The sequence below is a fragment of the Danio aesculapii genome, chromosome 12 (genome assembly GCF_903798145.1).
Source record: "Danio aesculapii chromosome 12, fDanAes4.1, whole genome shotgun sequence".
Lineage (NCBI taxonomy): Eukaryota > Metazoa > Chordata > Actinopteri > Cypriniformes > Danionidae > Danio > Danio aesculapii.
The window spans coordinates 18,834,426-18,859,434 of NC_079446.1; the positions used below are offsets into that span (position 1 = coordinate 18,834,426).

Below are 25,009 nucleotides of genomic sequence, written 5' to 3' on the forward strand. Positions count from 1 at the left end.
GCGAGCCCGGAGGCGGTGGATAATCTCCCACTGGAACCCTCAGACCTGCCCGAGTGCCCGCTGCAGTCCAGGGGACAGCTGGGGTGGTTCGCCCTTTTGCAAGGGCTAGCCGCGATCTTAACTGCGCAACAGACATGGCATCGCAATGATGACATGAACTGCCCGCGAGCACCGCATTAACATGTTGGACCCCCAGACATGCAACGCAGTGCTCGTGCCCATCATCCAGGGACAGGAAACCACCACATCCAGAACCACCGCCATCCTGAAAAGGACGTGCTGCACGACTGTGTTGCTCTTTTAGGAAATTTCCAACTTTATACACACCGCTCTGGAGGACCAGCTCGACCGTCCGCCGCCGCGTGTACACACTCTGGACCGGGAGACCGCTCTCGTTCGCTCGAAATCGCTGGATATCAGCGGGAGGAACCCTCATCGACTCTCTCAGAAGGTTGTAGAAGTCTGTAAAGTGAAAAGGACATCTTCTTGCTTACGCTGTGCTTTTATGCTAAATTGATTGCATAAATTGAAAGCATCAGGTGTGCGCAAGCTGACGCTGTCAATCCATTTGGCATTTCATTGGCCCGTTTACATAATCTTTCACACGGTTGGCTTTCTGAACGAAATCCCCCAATACAAAATGTTTTTTTTTTTATGTTGCAGAGCAGTATTATGGGTGTAGCATTTAATCATGCAGAATACAATATGTGCTTTACACTAATAAACACCAATATTTTACAGCCTATATGGCCTCCTAATAAGCAATTAGTTAATAGTGAGAATTTGTCCCTACACTAGTGTAAGCAATGTTTTATAAAGTGTGTTTGTTTATGGAAGCCAATGTTGTTTAGTTCATTATTGTCTTTGATTGTATGACAAAATGTTCCACAGAACAAGGAAGGTGTACATGTGAAAACTTTTAGGGATAGTTCAACCAAAAATGAAAATGTACTCACTATATACTTATATACTATATACTTGTACTGAATGGATTCTAATTTCTTACAAATTTCTTTTAAACTCTAAAAAAGATATTTTGAAGAAAGCTGACAACCTGTAACCATTGACTTCCATAGTTGGTAGAACTTAAACTATGATAGTCAATACTTACATGATTCCAGCTTTCTTCAAAAATATTTTCCTTTATACTGTTTATCCAACCCTAATTTCTTCCTCCATTTAAAGTTTCCTTGCATAACATTTCTTAGACCATCTCTCAATGTAGCACATAATGTGGTATCTGTGAATTGGATATGTTTGTGAATGACTTTAGCAGCCATATGTGAGCCTCATAGACTGTATCTTTGGCAGAATCAAAAGACTCCGGACCTTCTGTGGTGGTCCACACCAGTGTGCCCTTTGGCATCCAGCACTTGGAAAAGGAGAAGGATGCTGTGCAGCCCATCATTCTGGAAGAGCTGGAAAAGCTGATGCCAGAATGACCTAAACCTGACAGTGTGAAGTGTCAGAAGTGGAGATATTCACAGGTTAGTCTGCTTGTCAGAAAGTGAACTCACTTCACACACATTTCTTCCTTTCCTTACCTAAATGTATTCTGTGTCATATACAGTATGAGCATATGCATATTGAATTCCCCATATTTTAATTGAATACATGTCATAATAGCAACCCCTTGAATGCATATTTAATGATTTCTTTCACTTTTCAATTACACTTCAGGATAGATTGATAAACAAAGATGTGAATTGTAAGAAAATGTTACTTGTACATGGAAATGTAATGAAAATGTTAAATAGCAACTTGATTTCTAAATTTCTAAATTTACTTTAACTTGTATTTTCAATTGCAGACAATCCAACAAACATTATTTAATGTGTTCCAAGTGATTTACACCCCCCCCCCCCATTTTAAACATGTATTCCTGTTTTGGTTCTTTCACCACATTTCAAAAAAAGCTGGAACAGTAAGTTATTCACTTCTTTGTAATGTTGCCATTCCTTTTCACAATACCTAAAAGATGTGTAGAGGTTGAAGACCCCAATTGATAAAATGTTTCAGGCATAATTTTGTCCCATTCTACCTGCAAAAAAAGTCGGGACTGCAGACAGGCCAGTCAAATCCCTGTATTCTCTTCCTCCATTGCCACAACTTTGTAATGTGTTCTGAATGTGGTTTTGCATTGTCTTGTTGAAATATGCAGGGGCGTCTGTAGAAGAGATATCTTCTTGAAGGCAGCATATTTGCTCCAAAATCTCTTTGTGCTTTTTTAGCTTTAGTGGTGCCATCACAGAAGTGCAGTTTACCTTTGCCAAGGTACCATGACAACCCCATACCCTAACAGATTCTGGCTTTTGGACATGTTGCTGGTAACAGTCTGGATGACCCTTTCTTCTTTGGTCCGGAGCACACGGCGTCTATTTCTTTCAAAAAAATGCCTGAAATACTGATTCATCTCATCTGATCACAGTACACATTTCCACTGCTTGATGGTCAATTCCAAATGCCTCAGAGCCCAGAGAAGTCAATGGTACTTCTGGACACTGTTAACATAGGGCTTCCTTTTGGCACAGTACAGTTTTAACTGGCATTTGTGGATGTAACTACATATTATAGTACTAAACACAGGTTTGCCAAAGTAGACCTGAGCCATTGTGGTGATATCCCTTATAGATGAAGGACGATTCTTGATGCAGTGCTGCCTGAGGGATCAGAGATCATAGTATTTCAGCTTAGACTTTCGCCCTTGTCCTTTACATACTGAAATTCCTCCAGATTCCCTGAATATTTTAATTATGCTATGCACTGTTGAAGGTAAAATTTCTTTTTGAGGAACATTGTTTTAAAATATTTCAATAACTTTGTCACATATTTGTTGGCAAACTGTTGATCCTCTGCCCATCTTTGCTCCTAAAGGACTAGACCTTTCTTGGATGCTGCTTTTTTACCCAATCATAATTTCAATCAGCTGTTGACATTACCCGTTTCAAATCACATCATTATTTCACCAATTTACCTGATTACTAGCCCTAAATTGCTCCTGTCCCAACTTTATTTATAATGGGTTGCTGGTCTGAATGACAGGAAAGGATGTATATTTACAAATGAAATGAAGTTGACCAGACAAAACATGAAATATTTTGTGTTCATATTGTCTGCAATAAAATACAAGTCCAAGTAAATATAGAAATCAATACTTTCTTTTGTATTTGTGTTTTCCATACTGTCCCAACTTTTTTTCTGATTTGGGTTAATAAAAACAAAAATACTTCATTGTGTCTACAAATCTTTTATTAGCAAATAGACACATATTAAACACAATCCAGTGTCATAGATATTGATTTCCAAAGTAACTTCAGTAACTGTTTGACTGACTAAAAATCTCAAATGTTGATATTCAGATGTATAGATACAAGTGAAGTAGAAGTGTTTGGCTCATTCAAATAAGTGCTATTAATTAAAGTCTTCTTGCTATACAGTGAAAGACATACATTTTAATGAAGTCAGGTGCTGTCTTCATAAAACATTTTTTTCAATAAGTTTTTAGTGGAAAAACAAAACTGTATGAGACATTACAACTTGCTTTCAGGTGTTAATACAATATTTTCTATACCACTGACCAATAGCTTAATTTTGTGCTAGCAATTTTTAGCAACATAGGCTCATTCTGAAAACGTAGCCTTACAGATGTTTCTGGAGACCGCAAATTATGTAGCCAGAGCTTGGGTGGTATGACGCCATTGCTTTTCGCGCTTATCAGCTGACCGTTTACCTTCGTATGGACGGCATTCAGGCTGCAACCGGTTTGTCCAATTAGCACGCCAGGTACGTCGGCTGACTTGAGACGTAAAGAGGAGTTGACCACAACGACGGGGTTCGAGTCCGATGTAGAACAGTTCCAGAAAGCAGGTAAGACAAAAAATAAGTAAATAACAGGGTGAGAATGTGGTTAAATCTGAAAATGTGATAAAAATCAGACGAGGGCTTTTCTTTTTCTGGATTGCTTTTAAAATTTGTTGGTTAGGTTTAGGAAAGTGGGTGGGCGGGTCAATCAATAAAATTGGTTGGGTTTAGGGAAGGGGGAGGGTGGGTCAGTCGATCGTTCACGCAGTCAAAAAGTTAGTCAACAGCAGCCTCTGGGGTGTTTACACGAGAACAGCAGGCGCGAATAGAACTCGCGAGACAAATTTGAGATCTCAAAAAGCATACACAGCGGCTCTCGTGGATTTGCGAAAACAAAAACTGCAGAAAAACAAGCTGCCGGGACGTATTACTCCTTCTCCAGAAATGTCTGTTGAGGTATGTTTTCAGAATGAGCCTGGGTTGATTTTTAAAATGGTTAATGTGTTAGAAAATGCTTCTACAAAAAACTACATTTTTGCATGTTTGTCACACTTTAATGTTTCAGACTGGTAGGTATCAATTATTTTCTTTCTTATTTGATTTTGAATTTCTTTGGATCTCAGCATCATGTCTAGCTTTTGAGGATCTTTTGGTCTACTTCACTTTGTCAGGCAGGTTCTATTTAAGGGATTTCTTGATTGTGAAAAGGTCTGGTTGTAATCAGGCCTGGGTGTGCCTAGAGAAATTGAACTTGAGTTATGTTTTAACAGGGACAGGGGGCAACAAACCCCTTCTTTTTCCTTAGTGATAAAAAACTTAAACTGCATGATGTACATACTTATGTAATATTTAAATTAGTTTGATGATCTAAAACATTAAAGTGGGACAAGCTTAAAAACAAAATCAGTAACATGCAAACACTTTTTCACATCACAGTATAATACAGTAGTACTGGAAAACGAATATATTTGACATATGTATTATATAGTTTACTGGAAAATAGACAAAATACAGATGAGAAAAAAAAAACACCAATGTAACTTTTTCAGAAGAGACTTGATAGATTCACACACATAGAAATCCATACTCTCCCCCCACTCACTTGGCTCACACACACACACACACAGACTTACAGTAGTACTTTATGCATTCACACACTGTGTGGGACTGCGCCCTTTCTCGCACAGTTGCATTCTCTCTCACATACACACACACACACACACACAGACATCTTTGGAAGCCCCCACACTCTCAGCTCCTCTGTGACACGCAGCGCTGGGCCTCAGTTTGAGGTCAGAGGACATAGAACATCTGTGTGGGAGCGTTGAGCTTGCTGAGTGCCAGAGAGTGGGCCAAGGCCCGTTTAGACTGCACACATAGCTTACTTACACACATAGACACACACACACACACACACACACACACACACATACACCTGTGCACATGCCAGTTCCTGGTTATACACACTGAGGGCATGGAGTCGGTCTTCTAATCACTGGCCACATCACAGTTTGCTGAGCACAAATCAGCAGCACACACTCAAACTCACCACATGTCAAAGTCATTGACTCTAATGGCTGGAAAGGCTCTTCATGAGTCATGACTTTCAATCTACTATAAATGTAGACAGCGTTTTGCAACAGGCACTACACTGTTTGTGTGCAGAACACACAGATTCCTTTTTATCACTCGAGCTTAATAATACATCACTTCAGTTTATAATTAAAAGGCATGGCGTATAATGCACACACCGCCTCAGTCATTAAAAACATCTGCTGTGGTCTGGGTGTATTTATTAGAATAAATACCAATAAATGTGTTGGGTCTTAGGCTATCAATGTTTTGTGTTGATTTAGGCCGACTGTTTAAATATAAGATAAATAATGTATGTAATAATCAGTGCCTCTTGACCTGACCTGCTAGTGCTTACTGTAAAAAACAAAAACTAAAACTTTATTTGGTAAATAATAAGCCATTCGTGGGTAGCATGATTGCCTCACAGCAAGAAGGTCGCTGATTCGAGTCCTGGCTGGGTCAGTTGGCATTTTTGTGTGAAGTTTGCATGTTCTCCCTGTGTTGGCGTGGGTTTCCTTCTAAAGCTCCGGTTTCCCCCACAGTTAAAAGACATGCGCTATAGGTGAACTGAATAAGCTAAATTGGCAGTAGTGTATGTGTGTGAATGTAATAGTGTGTATGGGTGATTCCTGGTGTTGAGTTGCAGCTGGAAGGGCATCCGCTGCATAAAACATATGCTGGATAAGTTGGCGGTTCATTTTTCCTTGGTGTCTAAGGGACTAAGCCGGAAAAAAAAATGAATGAATGATAAAGCATTTGTAATCACAAGTATTGTTAAAGATAGCACATAAATAATAATAAGTAAATAAAAATGAAAATAAAAATGTATTTAATTTTTAAATTGTTAACATAGCTGCAAAAGGCATAAGATGTTTTATTTTGAAGATAAACTGTCAGTACACTACATAATATTGCATATAACTCTTATTTACAGTTTTTTTTTCCAGTTGCTAACACACTAAAATGATATGCACAGCACAAATATTTAAACTGACACACAGAGCAAAAAGTCTCCAAAAGTCTAAACACATTTTCTGCTTTACACACATTTTGCATTAAATTTCTCTGTGTAAGACACAATAATCTGACATAAAGTCACATGTTTGCCATTTCAAAACACTACCATTCAAAATGACACCACATGAGCTAGTTGGACAATTACATGTGCCACATGGCCAAACACCTCAATGGTTAATTGTTAACACTTCAATTAGTACGTAAGCACCATGAAAAGACCACAGGTGAGAACCTTTTTTTTTACAACAACAATGGAAGACATCGCAGAGAGAGGAAGAGGAAGAGGGTGGTTGAGATTAAGAGTGGGAGGAAGAGTGAGAGGTAAGGGTAGAGCAGGTAGAGGACTTCATGGCCAAAGAAGACAAACACTTTCAAATAAAATCAGAGCAACCTTAGTAGATTATGTCATCAACCATGCGCTGACAATGCATGAGGCTGGACAGAGAGTGCAGCCAAACTTGAGTCGTTTTACTGTCGCCTCTGTTATCCGGCCCTTTAGACTGGAGAACAAGTATGTAACCAAAATTTCATGTAGTACACATTTTGTATATCACGTCATAGTGTATCAGTTACGTGACACCTGTTTACTTAGTTTATAACATCAGCCATTCATGAACTGTACAAGTAGCATTGTCCAAGCCCTATATATATAAATATAATATAAATATAAATATATATATAAATAGGGGCGACGCAGTGGCACAGTAGATATATAAATAAAGGGAACACTTAAACAACACAATGTAACTCCAAGTGTTACCTTTATTATGTATGTGCTGTATTGTACATATTTGTAATGGGGCGACACGGTGGCGCAATGTCACCTCCCAGCAAGAAGGTCGCTGGTTTGAGCCTCGGCTGGGTCAGTTGGCATTTCTGTGTGGAGTTTGCATGTTCTCCCTGCGTTCACGTGGGTTTCCTCCAGGTGCTCCGGTTTCCCCCACAGTCCAAAGACATGCGCTACAGGTTAATTGGGTAGGCTAAATTGTCCGTAGTGTATGAGTGTGAATGAGTGTGTGTGGATGTTTCCCAGAGATGGGTTGCGGCTGGAAGGGCATCCGCTGCGTAAAAACGTGCTGGATAAGTTGGTGGTTCATTCCGCTGTGGCGACCCTGGATTAATAAAAGGGACTAAGCCGAAAAGAAAATGAATGAATGATATATATATATATATATATATATAATAAATATTAATAAATATTAATAAAATAAATATGAATAAAAAATGTTGCAACAGCACGTATATTTATGTGCATGTGAACAATCTGATACTTATTTCAGTATTATGGCAAAGCCTTCTAAAGTTGAGGGTGCTTTTCATTATGCCCAACAGTGTGTAGTTGGTTAGGCAAAAATCTGGTAATATGAATGAAGTGTGTGCCATTTCATGCAAAAGTTTGATTTTGATAATGTGTAGTTTCGGTTGTAGTGCTTCGTTTTGCAGGATATATGAGGTATTTTGCAGTTTGGGTGTGTGGTTTTGTGAATTGTGTTAAGTATTTTGATAAAACCAGACTAGTTTGAAAAATTGTGTGTTAGCAATTGAAAAAAAAACGTAATCTTCTCTGTGTGGTATTTTCTTTTGTGACACATAACATTTGTTCATGAATAAAAGGGCATGTCCTTCAACCTGGAATTAATATAATTTGGCTCTAGAAAGTGACTGAATAAAGCAGTTGTTCACTAGTTCATTTGCATGTTATGCAGAAATCAGTGACTGACAATTCATAGGAGGGCCATTTTAACATTCAAACACAAGAAAAAAAGAGGAAACTTATGTTATTTATGCACTGGTCATTCTTCCCCAGAGTATCAAAGCTCCTTTTTGTGTCTCGTTGTACATATTCAAGGGGTAGTTTAAATTGCGATGAAAATACTACAATTTAATAATAGGCATAATAATAATTATTATTATGTCCCAATTAATTGTTGCTTAACAGATAGCGTAAGCAGTATACACAATCAGCATAACGGTATAAGCCATGAAGATGTGTTTGTACAACACAATACAGGTGGTATAAAACTGATTAAAGTCAAATGACCCGTGAATATTTACAAAAATATAGCTTTAGTAAAAATAGAGCACTTACAGACATATATTTCAACATTTAAATCAGCCCCAGAAATAATCTGCATGTGCTCATAGCACACTGAGAGAAACCGAAAGTAACCTGAATATATAGTACAATACCTTAAATGTCCAGTAGGTGGGTGGGTCAAAACCACAATTGTACGTATATGTGACTGCACAACAATGATAGGGATTTAAAAATATATGTTTTGTTGGGCCTAATCTCATTATATTTTTGATGTCAGTTACGTACGTTATGTCAAGTGGCCTGCAGGCTGGCAGTTTGAGACCTCTGCACTAGATCATGTCTTTCGCCCATTAGAAAACGTTATAGTAGCATACTCTATAGTACTACAATTCTGAACAAAAAACTATATTATATCTAAAACGTTTTCAGTTGTGTAGCAAGCAAAATTTGTCATAATATGCAATATTTCATGCATGCTAATATTGCTGGTCTCACTCTCTCACGTGCTTTGTCCTAAAGCAACTACTGTATGCTTAGTGGTTGGTCGGCGGTGTGCAGGAATTAAACTTATTACTAAGCCATACATGCTATTTCAGATTGACTATTCAGAGTAGCGCGGTAAACAATATAGGGAGAGCGTCACAGGTTATCATTGTTCAAAAATAAACTAATGTGAATACAAAAGCAACTTCACCTCAGTAAAGCAGGCTATAGGCGGAATAGCGCTATTTACTTATGTTTTGTTGTGAAACTAAATAAAAATCTGCATTATTAATGGTGTAAAAGGTCCTTTATGAAATTGAAAATAGTCTTGGATAAATTAATTGGATTGGATGAAAAAAATTTTTGTCTTATGCCTCACCCAGAATATAAAAATACATATAAATACATTTTGATAAAATTTACTTGAATCATTACTTTAGGGATGTAAAGAGACTTTCAACCAGCACAACAAAAAATGATTCTGAAGACCTACTGCACCTTTAACATTTACTCTACTTGTGATTCATACAACAGAATGCAAGGAAATGGTACAACCTTCCATTCCAGTGTAAAAAAAACATACATAAGCAGAATGTGTAAAAAGTGTTGAGTTTATTACACAGACTGATTATTTAAATTCATAAGGCCTCAATATATCATCAGGATCCACTGACTTTACAGGTGCAGTATTGATCTGCCTAAATGCTAACCAGTTAGCATAATATCTTTGAAACACAGTCCTTCCCCTGCCTTCCAAACCCACGCCTCCTGAAACTCGAACGCGCACATTAAAGATGACCGGGACCCACAAGATAATGTCATTTGCCAGTTAGAAAACTTTATAGTACTTTATAATGCTACAATTCCAAATGAAAAACTGTGTTAATCTAGCACGTTTTCAGTTGTGTTGTAAGCAAAACTTGTCATAATGTGCAGGCAAGGATCACTGGTCTCATTCTCTCATGCACTTTGTCCTAAAGCAACTACTTTATGCTTAGTGGTTGGCCGACGGTGTGCAGGAATTACACTTATTACTAAGCCATACTTACATCAGACCGAATATTAAAAGTAGCATGGTAAACAATATAGGGATCGCGTCACAGGTTGACATTGTCCAAAAAGGAACTTCTAACCTCAGTAACTTCACCTCAGTAAAGCAGGCTAGGCGGAATAGCTCTATTTACTTATGTTTTGTTGTTAAACTAAATAAAAATCTACATTATCTGTGCTGTAACAGGTACCATATGAAATTGAAAATAGTCTTGGATGAATTAATTGGATTGGATGAACATTTTTTTGTCTTATGCCTTTCCCAGAATATAAAAATACATATAAATACATTTTGATAATTTACTTGAATTATTACTAGAGGGATGTGAATAGACTTTCAACCAGCACAACAAAAAATGTTTCTAAAGACAATCACTTACTGCACCTTTAACATTTACTCATTACTTTATTAGTGATTCATACACCAGAATGCAAGGAAATGGTACAACCTTCCATTTTAGAGTCAAAAAAGCATACATAAGCGGAACGTGTAAAAAAATGGTAAGTTTATTACATGGACTGATAATTTAAATTCATAAGGCCTCAATATCATCATGATCCACAAACATTAATTTTGTTTTGCACTGTTTTGTTTTGACTAATGCTGGTAGATTTTACGAATTACCAAGAAGCATGGTTTCATTTATAAATCTTCTGTTCTGCTGAAGATAAAAATCTCACCAGCAGTATGGTGGCCTCAAGGTGAGTAAATTAACAGCATATTGTCATTTTTTGGGTTAACTTTCCCTCTAATGAGTAACAAAACTTTATTGCATCCACAGCCTTGGCCTCCAGAGATGAAAAATATATAAAAATACATTTTTTTTTTCCTTTTAATTATGATTTGATATACACTTAATATCCAGAACAATCTGAAAGTAAAGTGAGCCCTGGAATCTGCTTTTAATCCATCCAAGTGCACACACACACACACACACACACACACACACACACATTTTGAGTGAGGAGTGAGAGCACACATATGCACAAACACACACTTTAAGCATAGTCCCGGAGCAGTGGGCAGTTAAGACAACAAGATTAGAGTTTGATTTAGGGTTTTAGCTTGTAATTATACATAAATTACTGCTGTTCCTATAGTGCATAACCAGTAACAAGGAGACTGTCAAATAGTGCATTATTTTTATAATTTAATGATTTTATATACAGTGTTGAGGATAACACATTACAAGTAACGCTAGTTACATAATAATATTACTTTTCTAAGTAACGAGTAATGTATTTCTTTGAAAAAATAAGTAATACTATTTGAGTTACTTTTTTGAAAATGTAACATGAGTTACTTTTTAGTTTAATTATTTAGATTTTAAAAAATAACTTGATGAATTAGAAATAAAGTAGACAGAATGAAACACAGTCAATGAGAGAATGTGTTCATTATTTTGAACACATCAAAAGAAAAGGAAAAGGGGATTGTCTCAGTGGACAGTAATTTTACTTAAGACAAATAATACAAAAATAGCAAACACATTGCTTTAAACTTTCAATAATCTGTATATGTGGCATGTTCAGCTCTGGTGTCAGGAAGTTCTTAGATAACGTTATCCTAAAAAAAAAATTAGCTTAAAGGGGCTAATAATGTTGACTTGAATGGTGTTTAAAAAATTAAAAACAGTTTTTTTCTTCTAGCCGAAATAAAACAAATAAGACTTTGTCCAGGAGAAAAAATATAATCAGACATACTGTGAAAAATTCCTGAATCTGTTAAACATCATTTTGGAATTATTTAAAAAAGAAAACAGAATTCCAAGGGGTGCTAATAATTTTGACTTCAACTGTATATTTCTATTATGTGGTTTTTTTTTGTTTTTTTTTAAGTAAATGAAGGTGTAGGTTATACAGTGCATTATTGATTGCAGAGCTCCTCTATTAAAAAAGAAAGAAAGAAAAAACAAGTTCTAAAAAGGATCAAGCCTCAGCCAGATAATAAAAAGCAATGCAAAAGTAATGCAAAAGTCACGCATTACTTACCATAAAAAGTAACTAAGTAATGCAAGTAGTTACTTTTTTGGGGGGAGTAACTCAATATTACAATGCATTACTTTCAAAAGTAACTTTCCCTAACACTGTTTAAATGTGACAAAGGATGTTTTAAGTTATACAACTTCTTCATTCCAGGCTCATCACTACATGCTGCTCCTGTAACCATGCAATTATTGACCTCCATAGTATTTATTTTTCTTACTATGGATGTCAGTAGTTACAGCTTTCCAACATTATTGAATATATCTTCTCCATATGCTCAAACAGGTTTAGAGCTCAAGGAATGAATAAATGTTGACAGAATTTATTGGGTGAACTATCCCTTTAACTTGTTTTGTGGGATTTATTTGGTGTTGTGCACTAAAAAAAATCCTTTATTTGTCAATAATATGTCTCTGTAACAATAATTAGTTTGAAAAGGATGAACATTTGTTGGCGCCATGCCTCCCTGTAACATTAACTTTACTTACAAACTGATGTACAGTTTTGTCTCATTTTATTTATTTATATATTTTTCACAAAAAGGTAGACTGTAGCACATATTTTCAATGAGCCTTTTTTGACTTCTTTCACAAAACCCTTAACTTGAGGGGAAAAACTCTTACATGACACACTTAACTTAATGGTAGTTCACTCAACAATAAAAATTCTGTCATCCTTCATGGCTTTCCACACCTCTATTTCAGTGAACAACCCATTTAAGGAGGCTCTGCTTGTGTCTGCTTTAATTCAGAGATTTTTTTATTCAGTTCAATCTTTTGAAGAGATTTTAACAATGTCAAACCAAATACAGTTTTAGAGTTTTTAGCAAATATTAATTGTATAAATATCATATAATCTAACTGCACAATACAGTGGTCCCCATTTTGAAAATGTATATTTTTAACAGTTTTAGTGAATATAGGTCATATATTTGGGTGCATTTGAATGAAACTGTTTTATTAAATTATTATTAATAGGTTGTATTTAGAAAAAAAAAATAGTTAGATCAATAAACATCTTTAAAAATAGAAAGATAATAGGCTCTATCGTGACTTATTGCTATTTTCAGACCAGCATAAATCTAATTTTCACTTTTTGCACCACGTTGTTTAGAAAGCAAATCCATTTGCGCCACTTTGTGGACCCATGAGCATGCTGGTCTTGAAAGGAGGTGTGTTAAGGTGCATTGTTGGCACGTTGTTATACTGTGCCATTGACCAACTGAAAGCTGGTCTAAAGTCCAGCAACAGAGCGCATTAGTTATGCACCTATGTGGGTTCAAATGCGTACACATTGCTTAATACACACAGGATGTACTGCAATACACAAATATCTTTACAAATAAAAAAATTCAAAGGTTCAAATGTTACAAAAATTATTATTTTCTACATAAATATAAAAACCACTGTGTCTATGCGTTCTTCGTGTCCGGGTTTTTTTTTTTCACTTTATTCATGACAGTTTGCAATTGTGTAATGTTATTATTATTAGCAGTATTATTTATTATATGCATATTTATATTTGTTTTAATAAAAACAAGTTTAGATTTGTCCACCTGTCGGGTTTTTGAGACGTATGCATTACCATATGGGGCATAAAAATAGGATGTGTGTTTGGATATAACTCGGTTTTTTGACCAGATTTTTTTTTTATTGTTCATTTATTTGTTTGCTGGAAATTAGAACTGAATTTAGAAATAGTTTTGGAACAAATCTTTGCGCTGAACAAGCAAAATTAAACATCTAAGCTAATGAATGTCTTCAGTGGAGTGCGTACAACACCATTTCCTTATCCACGAAAGTAAAGGAGTAAAGTTAAGAGTGAAAGTAAAGAGAAAGAGAAAGTAAAGAGGCCGAATGGAGGAGGCTTGTTCTTTATCCTCACGCTGCAGATGGTTTGTTTATCTTTTTTCTCTCTAGTAAACCATTCAGTTTTTAGACTTACAAAGTCATGTAAATAGCAAATGCTTCATGGCGTGACGCAACTGACTCTTAAACGGAATGAAAGGTAAGACTCTGATTGGTTTAATGTACGTTATGCTCAACGTTAAGCACAACCCTGTTAAATCATGCGCCAGGCCGCAGAGCGTACTTTTCCATCCTTAAAATAGCAAAAATGGATTTAGACATGCCCTTAATGTTTTTGTGCCATGCACTTTAGACTTTGCACCTAGATCGCTAAAAGAGAGCCCAATATGTTCAAGTGAAATATTGCAAAAAAATTACAAATTGCAAAATTTTAACAAAAATGTATATACATTTTTTTTGTTTCTGTTGATGTTTTTGTTTAATACTTTTTTCCTAACGTAAACATTTGTGCTGATTTTTAGACTGTTTATACTGTTTTTAGACTGTTATTGTAACTATTGTGTAGCGCCAGATTAGGTTTCAGTAATGACTAATCTAATTTATTTGCACAAATATTATATTGTAAAGCACCCTATTAAAAGAATTAATTTAAAACAGATTTGTGAGGGGTGTACTCATATACGCTGAGCACTGAACATTTTTTTTGCCATGAAACAAACACAAACAAACATAATAGGGCTCTGCAGTTTAATGCACCAACGTTCCGACATTCTGGATTTTCAGTGTTTGGATGTAGACCAGAAGAACGTTGAGTGGAGCAGATTTAAGGAGGTTAAGGAGTTCGGCCCTACTTACAACAGCGTACCTCTGAAATAAACCAAACAATTTGTTCTTGGCCATGATTCAGGCCAAACGTTTATCAATTGATTTACACACAGATTACCATTTAAAGATACAAGAGGGGAGGTGGGGGGGGGGATGATATGATGATAGCGCTGTGGCTGTTAGATTCCTAGTGAAAGCCCCAGGAAATGGACACTATTTCCTTGGCTCTAGTGTGCTGCACCTCGATGTTTATCTAGCGGAGGGTTGGGGCCAGCCGAAGCCTTTGTAATGGACCATGCAGGGAATGTGTTTATGCTCAGTAGTCATTTACATGCTGCATTTTGACATTAAAACATTGCACAGAGCTGCATTCTAGCAGTGGCTTTTTCAGTGGCTTTTTTACAGTATCTGCAAACATGGGTCAGATTTACAGTGAGGAGCTGTATCATTTATTGCTGACTGTAGAATATACATACATCATTTTAATGAGCCTCAGAGGTGGTTCATAAAGACATTCAACCCAGATATTTAGTTAGCAGGGGGCCTCAGTAAATATTAATATATAACAGCTACACGGTTACAATTTGAAAAAATATATATACGGATAGTTTAGAGTTTTCAATATAATGCTTAGACAGCTGTGTAGACAATTTGCCATTGTTTGCTTTAGATCTGTTTACCTTTTTTTATTGTTAACAAACTGATTTTATTGTAAAGAGAACAACGTTGTCAACATAGGCTCGTTCTGAAAACGTAGCCTTATACACATTTCTTGAGATCACAAATTATGTATCCAGAGCTACGTATGACTGGATTTCATCTTTAAAATGAATGCTACGGGGTGGTATGATACCCGTTCCTTTTCTCGTTTACCAGCTGACCGCTTACCTGCACGTGAACGACTTTTCCACTGTTACCATTTGTCCGGTAGCTTGACACGTACATCGGCAGACTTGACATATAGAGCGGAGTTGATCGCGATGACGGGGTTTGAGTCCGATGAAGAATGATTCCAGAAAGTAGGTAAGACAAAAACAGAAGCTAAAAAATACAATAAACAAGTTAATAACACGGTGAGAATGTGGTCAAATCTGAAAGCGTGGTAAAAATCAGGGGGCTTTTTTTTTTGGATTGCTTTTCAAAACACTACGGTTCAGTTTAGGGAAGGGGAGGATGGGGGGGGACAGTCGATTGGTCAGTCATTAAGTCGACAGCGGCCTCTGGTGGATTTATGTGAGAATAGCAGGTGCGATTGGAACTCGCGAGAGAAATTTGAGATCTGAAAAAGCGTACACAGCAGCCTCTGGTGGATTCGCGAAAACAAAAACTGCAAAAAAGTAGCTCCTGGAACATATTTTGCTCTTTCCAGAAATGTATATAGGGGTACGTAATCAGAATGAGCCTGGGTTAAACGTTGTCGTACATATTTGAGATTGGTGCGCCACAAGGTGTAGACATTCAGCTCTCAGACATAAAGGGATAGTTCACCCATAAATTCTGACATCATTTGTAAATCCTTTGATTGTAATGCAATAATGTGCACAATTTGTGAAGCTGCCTTGAAATAATAATTAGTGTGAAAAGCGATATACAAATAAACTTGAATTGAATGAAACTGAATTGAATTTATTCACACTTTGATTATTTAAACTTGAGCTTCTTTCTTCTGTTACAGTTTTGTTGTTTGTCAACTGCTTACACACAAAATCTTTTTTTCAACATCTCACTTAAAATGCAAAACTACACCTCAAATCTCCAAAACCAGAAGCTATTTCTCAGCCTTGAACTCAATTTTCAGTAGTATAAAACACTTTTTTCAAAACTCTACACACAACTCTCTACCTTAAACCCAAAACTCTAACAGAAATCCACTTGCTTTCCTTTTCCAAACACAACCAATCAAAATGCTACACTTATTCACAAGGTTGCAGACACACGCTCTTCAAATGTGGAAACACTAATTTCTTAACTGATCCCTAACCAGTCACTGTTTTTGTCTAGTATAGGCCAAAGGTGATGGGACACTGGGCTGTTCTGCTCCAAAACAAAACTGGTTTTCCACCCATTCACAATTTATAGTTTTGAGAATTGTGTGTAGAGTTTTGAAAAAAGCAGACATTCTTTTGAAAATGTGTGTAAGCAGTTGGAAAAAAAACTGTAATATTTTCCGTTTTTACATGTTTCTCATTGGTGTTTACAGTGTACCTGTTCCCGCTCTTAGCAGATTACTGTCACTGTTTCCCAACCCTGTTCCTGAAGGCACACCAACAGTACACATTTTCAACCTCTCCCTAATCAAACACACCTGAATCAACTTATCATAACATCAGAAGAGACTCCAACACCTGAAGTTAATGGGTCAGAAAAGGGAGACATCCAAAATATGTACTGTTGGTGTGCCTCCAGGAACAGGGTTGGGAAACACTGGTATAGCCTATAGAGCGTTAGATTTAGAACAATAGTGTTTACGTGCTATATCAAAAAGTGTTATATTATGAAAGAAGTGTTTGCAATTTGATACCAATACTTCATTCTGACATTTTTTTTTTGTGGCATTTTGAATGCAGTGTTACATTTTGAAGGAAATGTGAGGCATTTTGCATTTTGTGTGTGCAGTGTTGTGAATTGTTTGTAGAGTTTTGAAAAAAGGTGACATTGTTTTGAAAATGTGTGTAAACAGTTGGAAAAAACTGTAAAGCTTTGTATTCTAATCGTGTTCTAGAAACGTAATATTTTTTAGTATAATACTATTTTGCATTTACAAAAGTAAATAATAATAATAATAATAGGTAATAAGATAAGATAAGATAAGATAAGATAATAATTTATGTTGTTTGAAACTTATTTAAAAGTGTTGAGTATTGAGTCATAGTATTGAGTCTGAACACAATGCATTGATTATTATAGTGAACATTATATTATACATATTTATTCAAGCTTGGATTTTGCCCATGAAATACAAACAATGTTATCGGAAAGTTGGTTTACTGTTTTTTTTATACATCTAAAAAACTGAACCATCAGCCCCTATCCATGCCAAAAATCTAGATCATGACTCAATCTAGATCAAAACTGGTTCAGCCTATAAAAAAAAGTGCAAGTTCCTGCTTCAGTAGCTTTGTTTCCTCATACATGAGATTCTCACTAGAGATGGGGGATGGAAAGGGCTGGTAATATATTTGGTTAAAATAAATGGAGTTTTTAATAACAGTGGAGGCACCTTCATTGGGTCAACCACAGCCAAATATAGACTTGATGGAAAAATGAGCAGAATTTGCATGATGCTCACTGTCTCTGTGGGTTGTGGGTTCTAGAAAGCAAATGGTATGTGTGACTTGTTCATAACCCAGGTTAAAACTAGAAAAGCTAACTTTGTCAAAGCCATTTAAAGACAAAAAAGAGAAGAGTTCTAACATTTTAAAGCTAGTTTTTTAGTGTTAACAATTAAAAGTTTTTAAAAGTTAAGGATTTAAATTAAAGTACTAAAATGTATTGTCCAAAAGTACAAAGGTGAGACAAAAATAAGGCATATTAAAGGGATAGTTCACACAAACATGAAAATTTACTCACTTTTTATTCACCCTCAAATCACAGATATTTTGAAAAAAAGCTGACTTCCAAAGCAAAAACTAATTCTATGGAGGTCAATAGTTAAAGGTTTCTGTCATTTTTCAGAATATTTTCTTTTGTATTTACAGTTTTTCCAACTGTTTACACACATTTTCAAAACAATATCTCCTTTTTTCAAAACTCTACACACAATTCTCAAAACTGCACACCCAAAATTCAAAATGCCTCACATATCCTTCAAAATGTAACACTGTATTCCATAAACACGTGTCAGAATGAAACATTTGCATCCAATGGCTAACACTTCTTTCAAAAGAGTAAATGTTTGAATAAACCATGTAAACACTGTTGTTCTAAATCTAAAGCTTTTTGCTCTTTAGGCTTATATCTACATTTCAATACAATGTTTTACAGTGACAGTGATCTGCTGAGAGGAGTAACAAGTACACTGTAAACACCGATGACATGAAAAAACAAAAAATATTTATTATAAAATCCAAACATTATTGTTGTTTATAGCATAGCAAAACATAAACATACTGTATGTAAAAAAATAAATAAATAAAAAATAGAACATATGTAAAGCAAAAGTATGTTCTTTAGAATACAGTAAAAAACACAAGCGTCCATTTCATGGAAAAGTGTCATGTAGGCGTAGGGTTGGTCATCATACACTTTACAGTGCTAGGCTCAGAAGAATTCCTCTATTTTTTTAAGAATTTAGGATTTAGAAAAGGAGAAAATGGGGTAGGTACAAATTATTAACTACAAATTGTGAATGCGTGGAAAACCAGAGAGTTGTGTGAAAATTGAGTTCAAGGCCGAGAAATAGCTTCTGGTTTTGGAGATTTCAGTGAGATGTTTCAGAAATCGTGTGATATGAAAAGATTTTGTGTGTAATCAGTTGGAAAAAAATGTAATTGGCCAAACATTGCTATTGTATACAGTAACATACAACAAAAACATAAACATACAGTATGTTTATGGTATGTTTATGAGGGGGGGGGTCCTTTGCCTTGAGAAGTGTCTTATGGGTATAGGGTTGGCCATCATGCACCTTCCAGCACCAGGTTGAGAAGATTTCCTCTAGTCTTTTTTAGAGGAATTTAGGTCATAGAAAAGGTGAACATGCGGTAGGTACAAAACTATAAGTTGTGGACCGGTTGTTTTGTGTGTGTGTGTGTGTGTGTGTGTGTGTGTGTGTGTGTGTGTGTGTGTGTGTGTGTGTGCGTGTGCGTGTGCGTGTGCGTGTGTGTGTGTGTGCGTGTGCATGTGTGTTTGTGTGTGTGTGTGTGTGCGTGCGTGTGTGTGTGCGTGTGTGTGTGTGTGTCTGTGTCTGTGTCTGTGACTGTGTCTGTGTCTGTGTGAGCTGCTGAATAAGTGTAGAATTTTTATTGGTTGTGTTTGGAAAAGGAAAGAAAGTAGCTTCAAGTCAGATTTTTTGTGTTTTAGGTAGAGAATTGTGTGTAATGTTTTGAAAAAAAGTGTTCAGTATAAGAAAGAGTGTACGGCTGAGAAATAGCTTCTGGTTTTGGAGATCTGAGATGTAGTTTTGCATTTTGAGTGAGAGGATTCTGAAATTGTGTGACAATAAAAGATTGTGTGTAAGCAGTTGGACAAAACTGTAACAGCACATTTTGTGATTCAGAGGCTGTTTACTATAGTCTGAATCAGAGAAACACTGCACATGTAACAGATTCATTGGCACACACGTTACTTTAACAAAACATTTTTATATCGTACATCTCAAATTCTAAAACTTTTTGATTGTGTTGTTTTGACAAATTAATATTTTGTAAAAGATACACACCTCAAAACACTGTGAAAGAAACACCTCATAACTGCTTTGGGACATTATTGTTTTGTAGTTATATATACTGCTCAAAAAATAAAGGGAACACTTAAACAACACAATGTAACTCCAAGTGTTACCTTTATTATGCATGTGCTGTATTGTACATTTTTGTAATGGGGGCGACACGGTGGCGCAATGTCATCTCCCAGCAAGAAGGTCGCTGGTTCGAGCCCCAACTGGGTCATTTGGCATTTCTGTGTGGAGTTTACATGTTCTCGTCGTGTTCATGTAGGTTTCCTCCAGGTGCTCCAGTTTCCCCTACAGTCCAAAGACATGGGCTATAGGTAAGTTGAATAAGCTAAATTGGCCATAGTGTGTGTGTGCATGTGAGAGTTTATGGATGTTTCCCAGTGCTGGGTTGCGGCTGGAAGGGCATCTGCTGCGTAATAACTTATCATGGTTAAGTTGGCGGTTCATTCTGCTGTGGTGACCCCTGATTAAAGTTTTTTCTGATTGCTTAAGCACAATTCTGAAATTAAGACTCATTTAGTCAAAACACTCCACACAATTTACACATCCACACACACAAACAGCAGAACACATCAGAGTATTTGCAAAATGAAACACTTCATCCAAAACTTTACAACACACAATCACAAAACACAATTTTAACACTGTACAGAACACACACACCTTATTCAATATAAATCTGTTTGCTTCATTTACACACTGCTGTAATCACTCTAAACACTCGTATCATTTCTAACTGACTAATACTGATATAATCAGGGTTTAAGAGATATTGCTACAAAGTACAAGAACATACTGTATTCACCAAACAGTGATAGACTGATAGCTAAATATGTCCCTACCCTAACAAACCATACAACAATGTAAAGCTGATTTATTCAGCTTTCTGGTGATGTATACATTTCAATGTAAAAAAAAATTCCATCCCCTATCATCTGGTTACTAATCTTCCTCACGTTCGTGCTTCCTCTTCCATCCTGCAACATTGGCTTGTATGTTGAAGATTAATATTTATAGCTCTTGTAAAACATATTAATTGAAGACTACTATTTATAGCTATACTACTGTAAACATGTTTATTGAAGACTAATAGTTTATACCTATTGCCTTTTTATTGTGGTTACAGCTGATTGGTGTATCTACAGTTTTGCAGCAGTGTGTGTGCACACCTGATGGCTGTGTTTAACCAATGGTTCATGTGTCTGTTCATTTGAAGGCCTTTGCTTTGAAATTGCAAGGAAATTCCATTATGAAATATTTCGTGTCAAAAGCGTCCAAGTGTGTTTAGTGATTTGCATATCAGTGTGTGTAATGTTTTGCAAAAAGTGTGAAGCTGACAGTGTGCTTACAGTTGTGCAGATCTAGCCTTGTGTTTTGCTACCTGAGTGTACAGTTTTGCTAATTGTGGGAAAAGTTGAATTTTAGTGTGTAAGCAATCATGGAAACCTGTAATAAAGTGACTAAGCCGAAAAGAAATTAATGAATGAATTATATTTGTAATGTGTATATTAATATACATTATAGTATAGTACTAATAAGAGAAATGTGCTTTTGTATCTGTGTTTGTGTTTCTGTTTGTGTGGGGGTGTGTGGTGCGTGTGTGTATTGGAAGTTGCATTCAAAATCCTTTGTGCCTCTGGCTAGTCTTTTTTGAATGTATTTATAATACATATGATATGCTACATAAATCTATCACTGTGTTTTATAAATGACTTAAACTCTATTTGCACTTTAGGCAAAATAGTATCTCCTGAATACTTGCCACTGTCACAGGAAAAATGCCTGGACACCTAAAGCCACAATGTGGTTTTCCTGATATTCAACAAGCCACCTATAAAGGAAAACTTTGTCCATCTAAAAAGTTTTTATTAGAAACAGTTTTACATTTTCTATGCACCACATTCAGTTGCCAAACAGGTCTGTTAGGCAGGATTCAGAAGAGTGCTGTGTTTTAGTCTTGTCATTCACTCAGTTCAAGTCTGCTCCGGCATTTCAACCGTTGATAGCATTGATCTCAAGCTTATTCAAAACACCACAATTGGCTTCGCCCTCACTGTCACCATTCAGACATATATAATAATATTTCTGTTGTGGAAAGAGATAAGCAGGAGATAAGTGTTTCTGTGAAGACTGTGCTGATTGAATAAGCTCCCAAGAAATGACTGCATTATATACAGTTTTAATAATAGCAGGTTCAGTATGTTCATAACATCATTTACAGTTCTTTACAGAATCTGGATGTTTACTTTACCTAACTTTAAAAAAAGGGTCACACTTTACAATAAGGTTCATTAGTTAATGTTAATTAATGCATTTACTAACATGAACAAACAATGAACAATACATTTACTACAGTATTTGTTCATGTTAGTTAACGTTAGTTAATGAAAATACAGTTGTTCATTGTTAGTTCATGTTAACTCACAGTGCATTAACTAATGTTAACAAGCATGGACTTGGATGTTAATAATGCATTAGTAAATGTTATATTATGATTAATAAATGCTGTACAAGTGTTGTTCATGATTAGTTCATGTAAGTAAATGCATTAACTAATGAACCTTATTGTAAAGTGTTACCAAAAAAAGTTGTACTTTATATACAGTGCTTAGCATAATTGAGTACAACCCATTTTGAAAATGAATATTTTTATCAGTTTTTCAGTGAATACAGACAATGTATTTTGGTGCATTTACAGTGCATCCGGAAAGTATTCATAGCGCTTCACTTTTTCCACATTTGTTTATGTTACAGCCTTATTTCAAAATGCATTAAATTTATTTATTTCCTCAAAGTTCTACACACAATACCCCTTAATGACAATGTAAAAAAAAATGTAAATTGTTACAAATTTATTAAAAATTAAAAACCTGAAAAATCACATGTGCATGAGTATTCACAGCCTTTGCTCAATACTTTGTTGATGCACCTTTGGCAGCAATTACAGCCTCAAGTCACCTGTCTTTGGGGATTTTTGCCCATTCCTCATTGCAGTACCTCTTAAGCTCCATCAGGTTGGATGGGAAGCGACGGTGTACAGCCATTTTCAGATCTCTCCAGAGATGTTCAATAGGATTTAGGTGTGGGCTCTGGCTGGGCCACTCAAGGACATTCGCTAAGTTGTTGTGAAGTCACTCCATTGATTTTGGCAGTGTGCTTTGAGTCATTGTCCTGCTGGAAGATGAACCGTCGCCCCAGTCTGAGGTCAAGAGCACTCTGAAGCAGGTTTTCATTCAGGATGTCTCTGTACTTTGCTGCATTCATCTTTCCCTCTATCCTGACTAGTCTTCCAGGTCCTGCTGCTGAAAAAAATCCCCACAGCATGATGCTGCTGGATGGTATTAGCCTGGTGATGAGCGGTGCCTGGTTTTCTCCAAATGTAATGCCTGCCATTCACTCCAAAGAGTGTTTAATTTTAGCCTCATCAGACCAGAGAATTTTGTTTCTTATGGTCTGAGAGTCCTTCAGATGCCTTTTGGCAAATTCCAGGCAGGGAGTGGCCTCCGTCTTGCCACTCTACCATACAGGCCTGATTGGTGAATTGCTGCACAGATGGTTGTCCTTCTGTAAGGTTCTCCTCTCGCCACAGAAGAACGCTTGAGCTCAGACAGAGTGACCATCGGGTTATTGATCACCTCCCTGAGTAAGGCCTTTCTCACCTGATCACTCAGCCTAGATGGCCCACCAGCTGTAGCAGCAGTCCTTCTGGTTCCAAACATCTTCCACTTACGGATAATGGAGGTCACTGTGCTCATTAGAGCTTTCAGAGCAGCAGAAATTGTTCTGTAACCTTGCCCAGCCTCGTGCCTCAAGACAATCCTGTCTCGGAGGTCTACAGACAATTCCTTTGTCTTCATGCTTGGTTTGTGCTTTGACATGCACTGTCAACCCTGGGAGCTTATATAGACAGGTGTATGCCTTTTCAAATCATGGCCAATCAACTGAATTGATCACAGGTGAACTCCAGTTAAGCTGCTGAATGATAAGTGGAAACAGAATGTACCTGAGCTCAATTTAGAGCTTCACGGCAAGGCAGTGAATATTGATGTACATGTGATTTTTTTTTAGGTTTTTTTATTTTTAATAAATTTGCAACAATTTCAAAAAATATTTTCACTTTGTCATTATGAGGAATTGTATGTAGAATTTTGAGGAAATAAATTAATTTAATCCATTTTGGAATAAGGCTGTAACATAAAAAACTGTGGAAAAAGGGAAGCGCTATGAATACTTTCCGGATGCATTGTAAACAAAACAGATTTATTAAACAGATATATTTATTTAAAATAATATATCAGTCACCAAATTATAAATATTACATATTTAGAAATTGAAAGATAATACAATTAAATTCAAGCAAAATATTGCAAAAGAATTCTTTAAGTTTTTTTGCTTTCTTGATTTTACCTCTTTTTAAAATTAAAATTTAATATTTTTCTATAACATATATAGATTTGGGTGTACTCGTATGCCTAATGTATATGCACAAATATAATATTATATAGCTTCCTATTAAAATTATGAATTTAAAAGATAGATTTGTGGGAGGGGGGGTGTACTTATATATGCTGAGCACTGTACATGAAAATATGCTTATATTTGCATGTGAAGGTGAAATCCCTGTTTCAGCAGGCATCTTAGACTGATAGCCAGGATCAACATTAATAAACTGACTTCTAGGAGGGCACATCAGGAAGTGATTTCACTTTAATGTCCTTATGGCGTCAACTTCCTGTATGTTTGGCCATATATGTAAATTAGGGATGTATATTAGGGATGTCATAACACTTGTTTTTTTAGAAAAATCTCATTACCAAAAAATTCTCTCTTTTCTTGTTAATGCCAATTCCTGTATTTTCAATTCATTTGTAGTTCTATCTATATTATAAGTTCTATATGTATTTATTATATGTGTTAATTAAAACGTGCCACAGAAAATCTGAATATAATAAGCATAGCTGAATAATAAGTGTTCTGTATATTTAGTAAATACAGTGAGCCTTAAAGACCATCATTCCCATGTGAATTTCG

General features: G+C 36.0%; 1 protein-coding gene across 2 annotated transcripts in view; it reads left to right on the forward strand.

Moving 5' to 3' along the window:
- rnls (renalase, FAD-dependent amine oxidase) overlaps positions 1-25,009 on the forward strand; it is a 140,417-nt gene that overhangs the window by 112,312 nt on the left and 3,096 nt on the right. For both annotated transcript variants that reach the window (XM_056469620.1, XM_056469621.1), the window contains exon 6: positions 1,312-1,487. In XM_056469620.1, coding sequence (XP_056325595.1) covers positions 1,312-1,442 — 131 coding nt within the window. In that variant the 3' untranslated portion in view covers positions 1,443-1,487. The remainder of the gene's footprint in view (positions 1-1,311; positions 1,488-25,009) is intronic.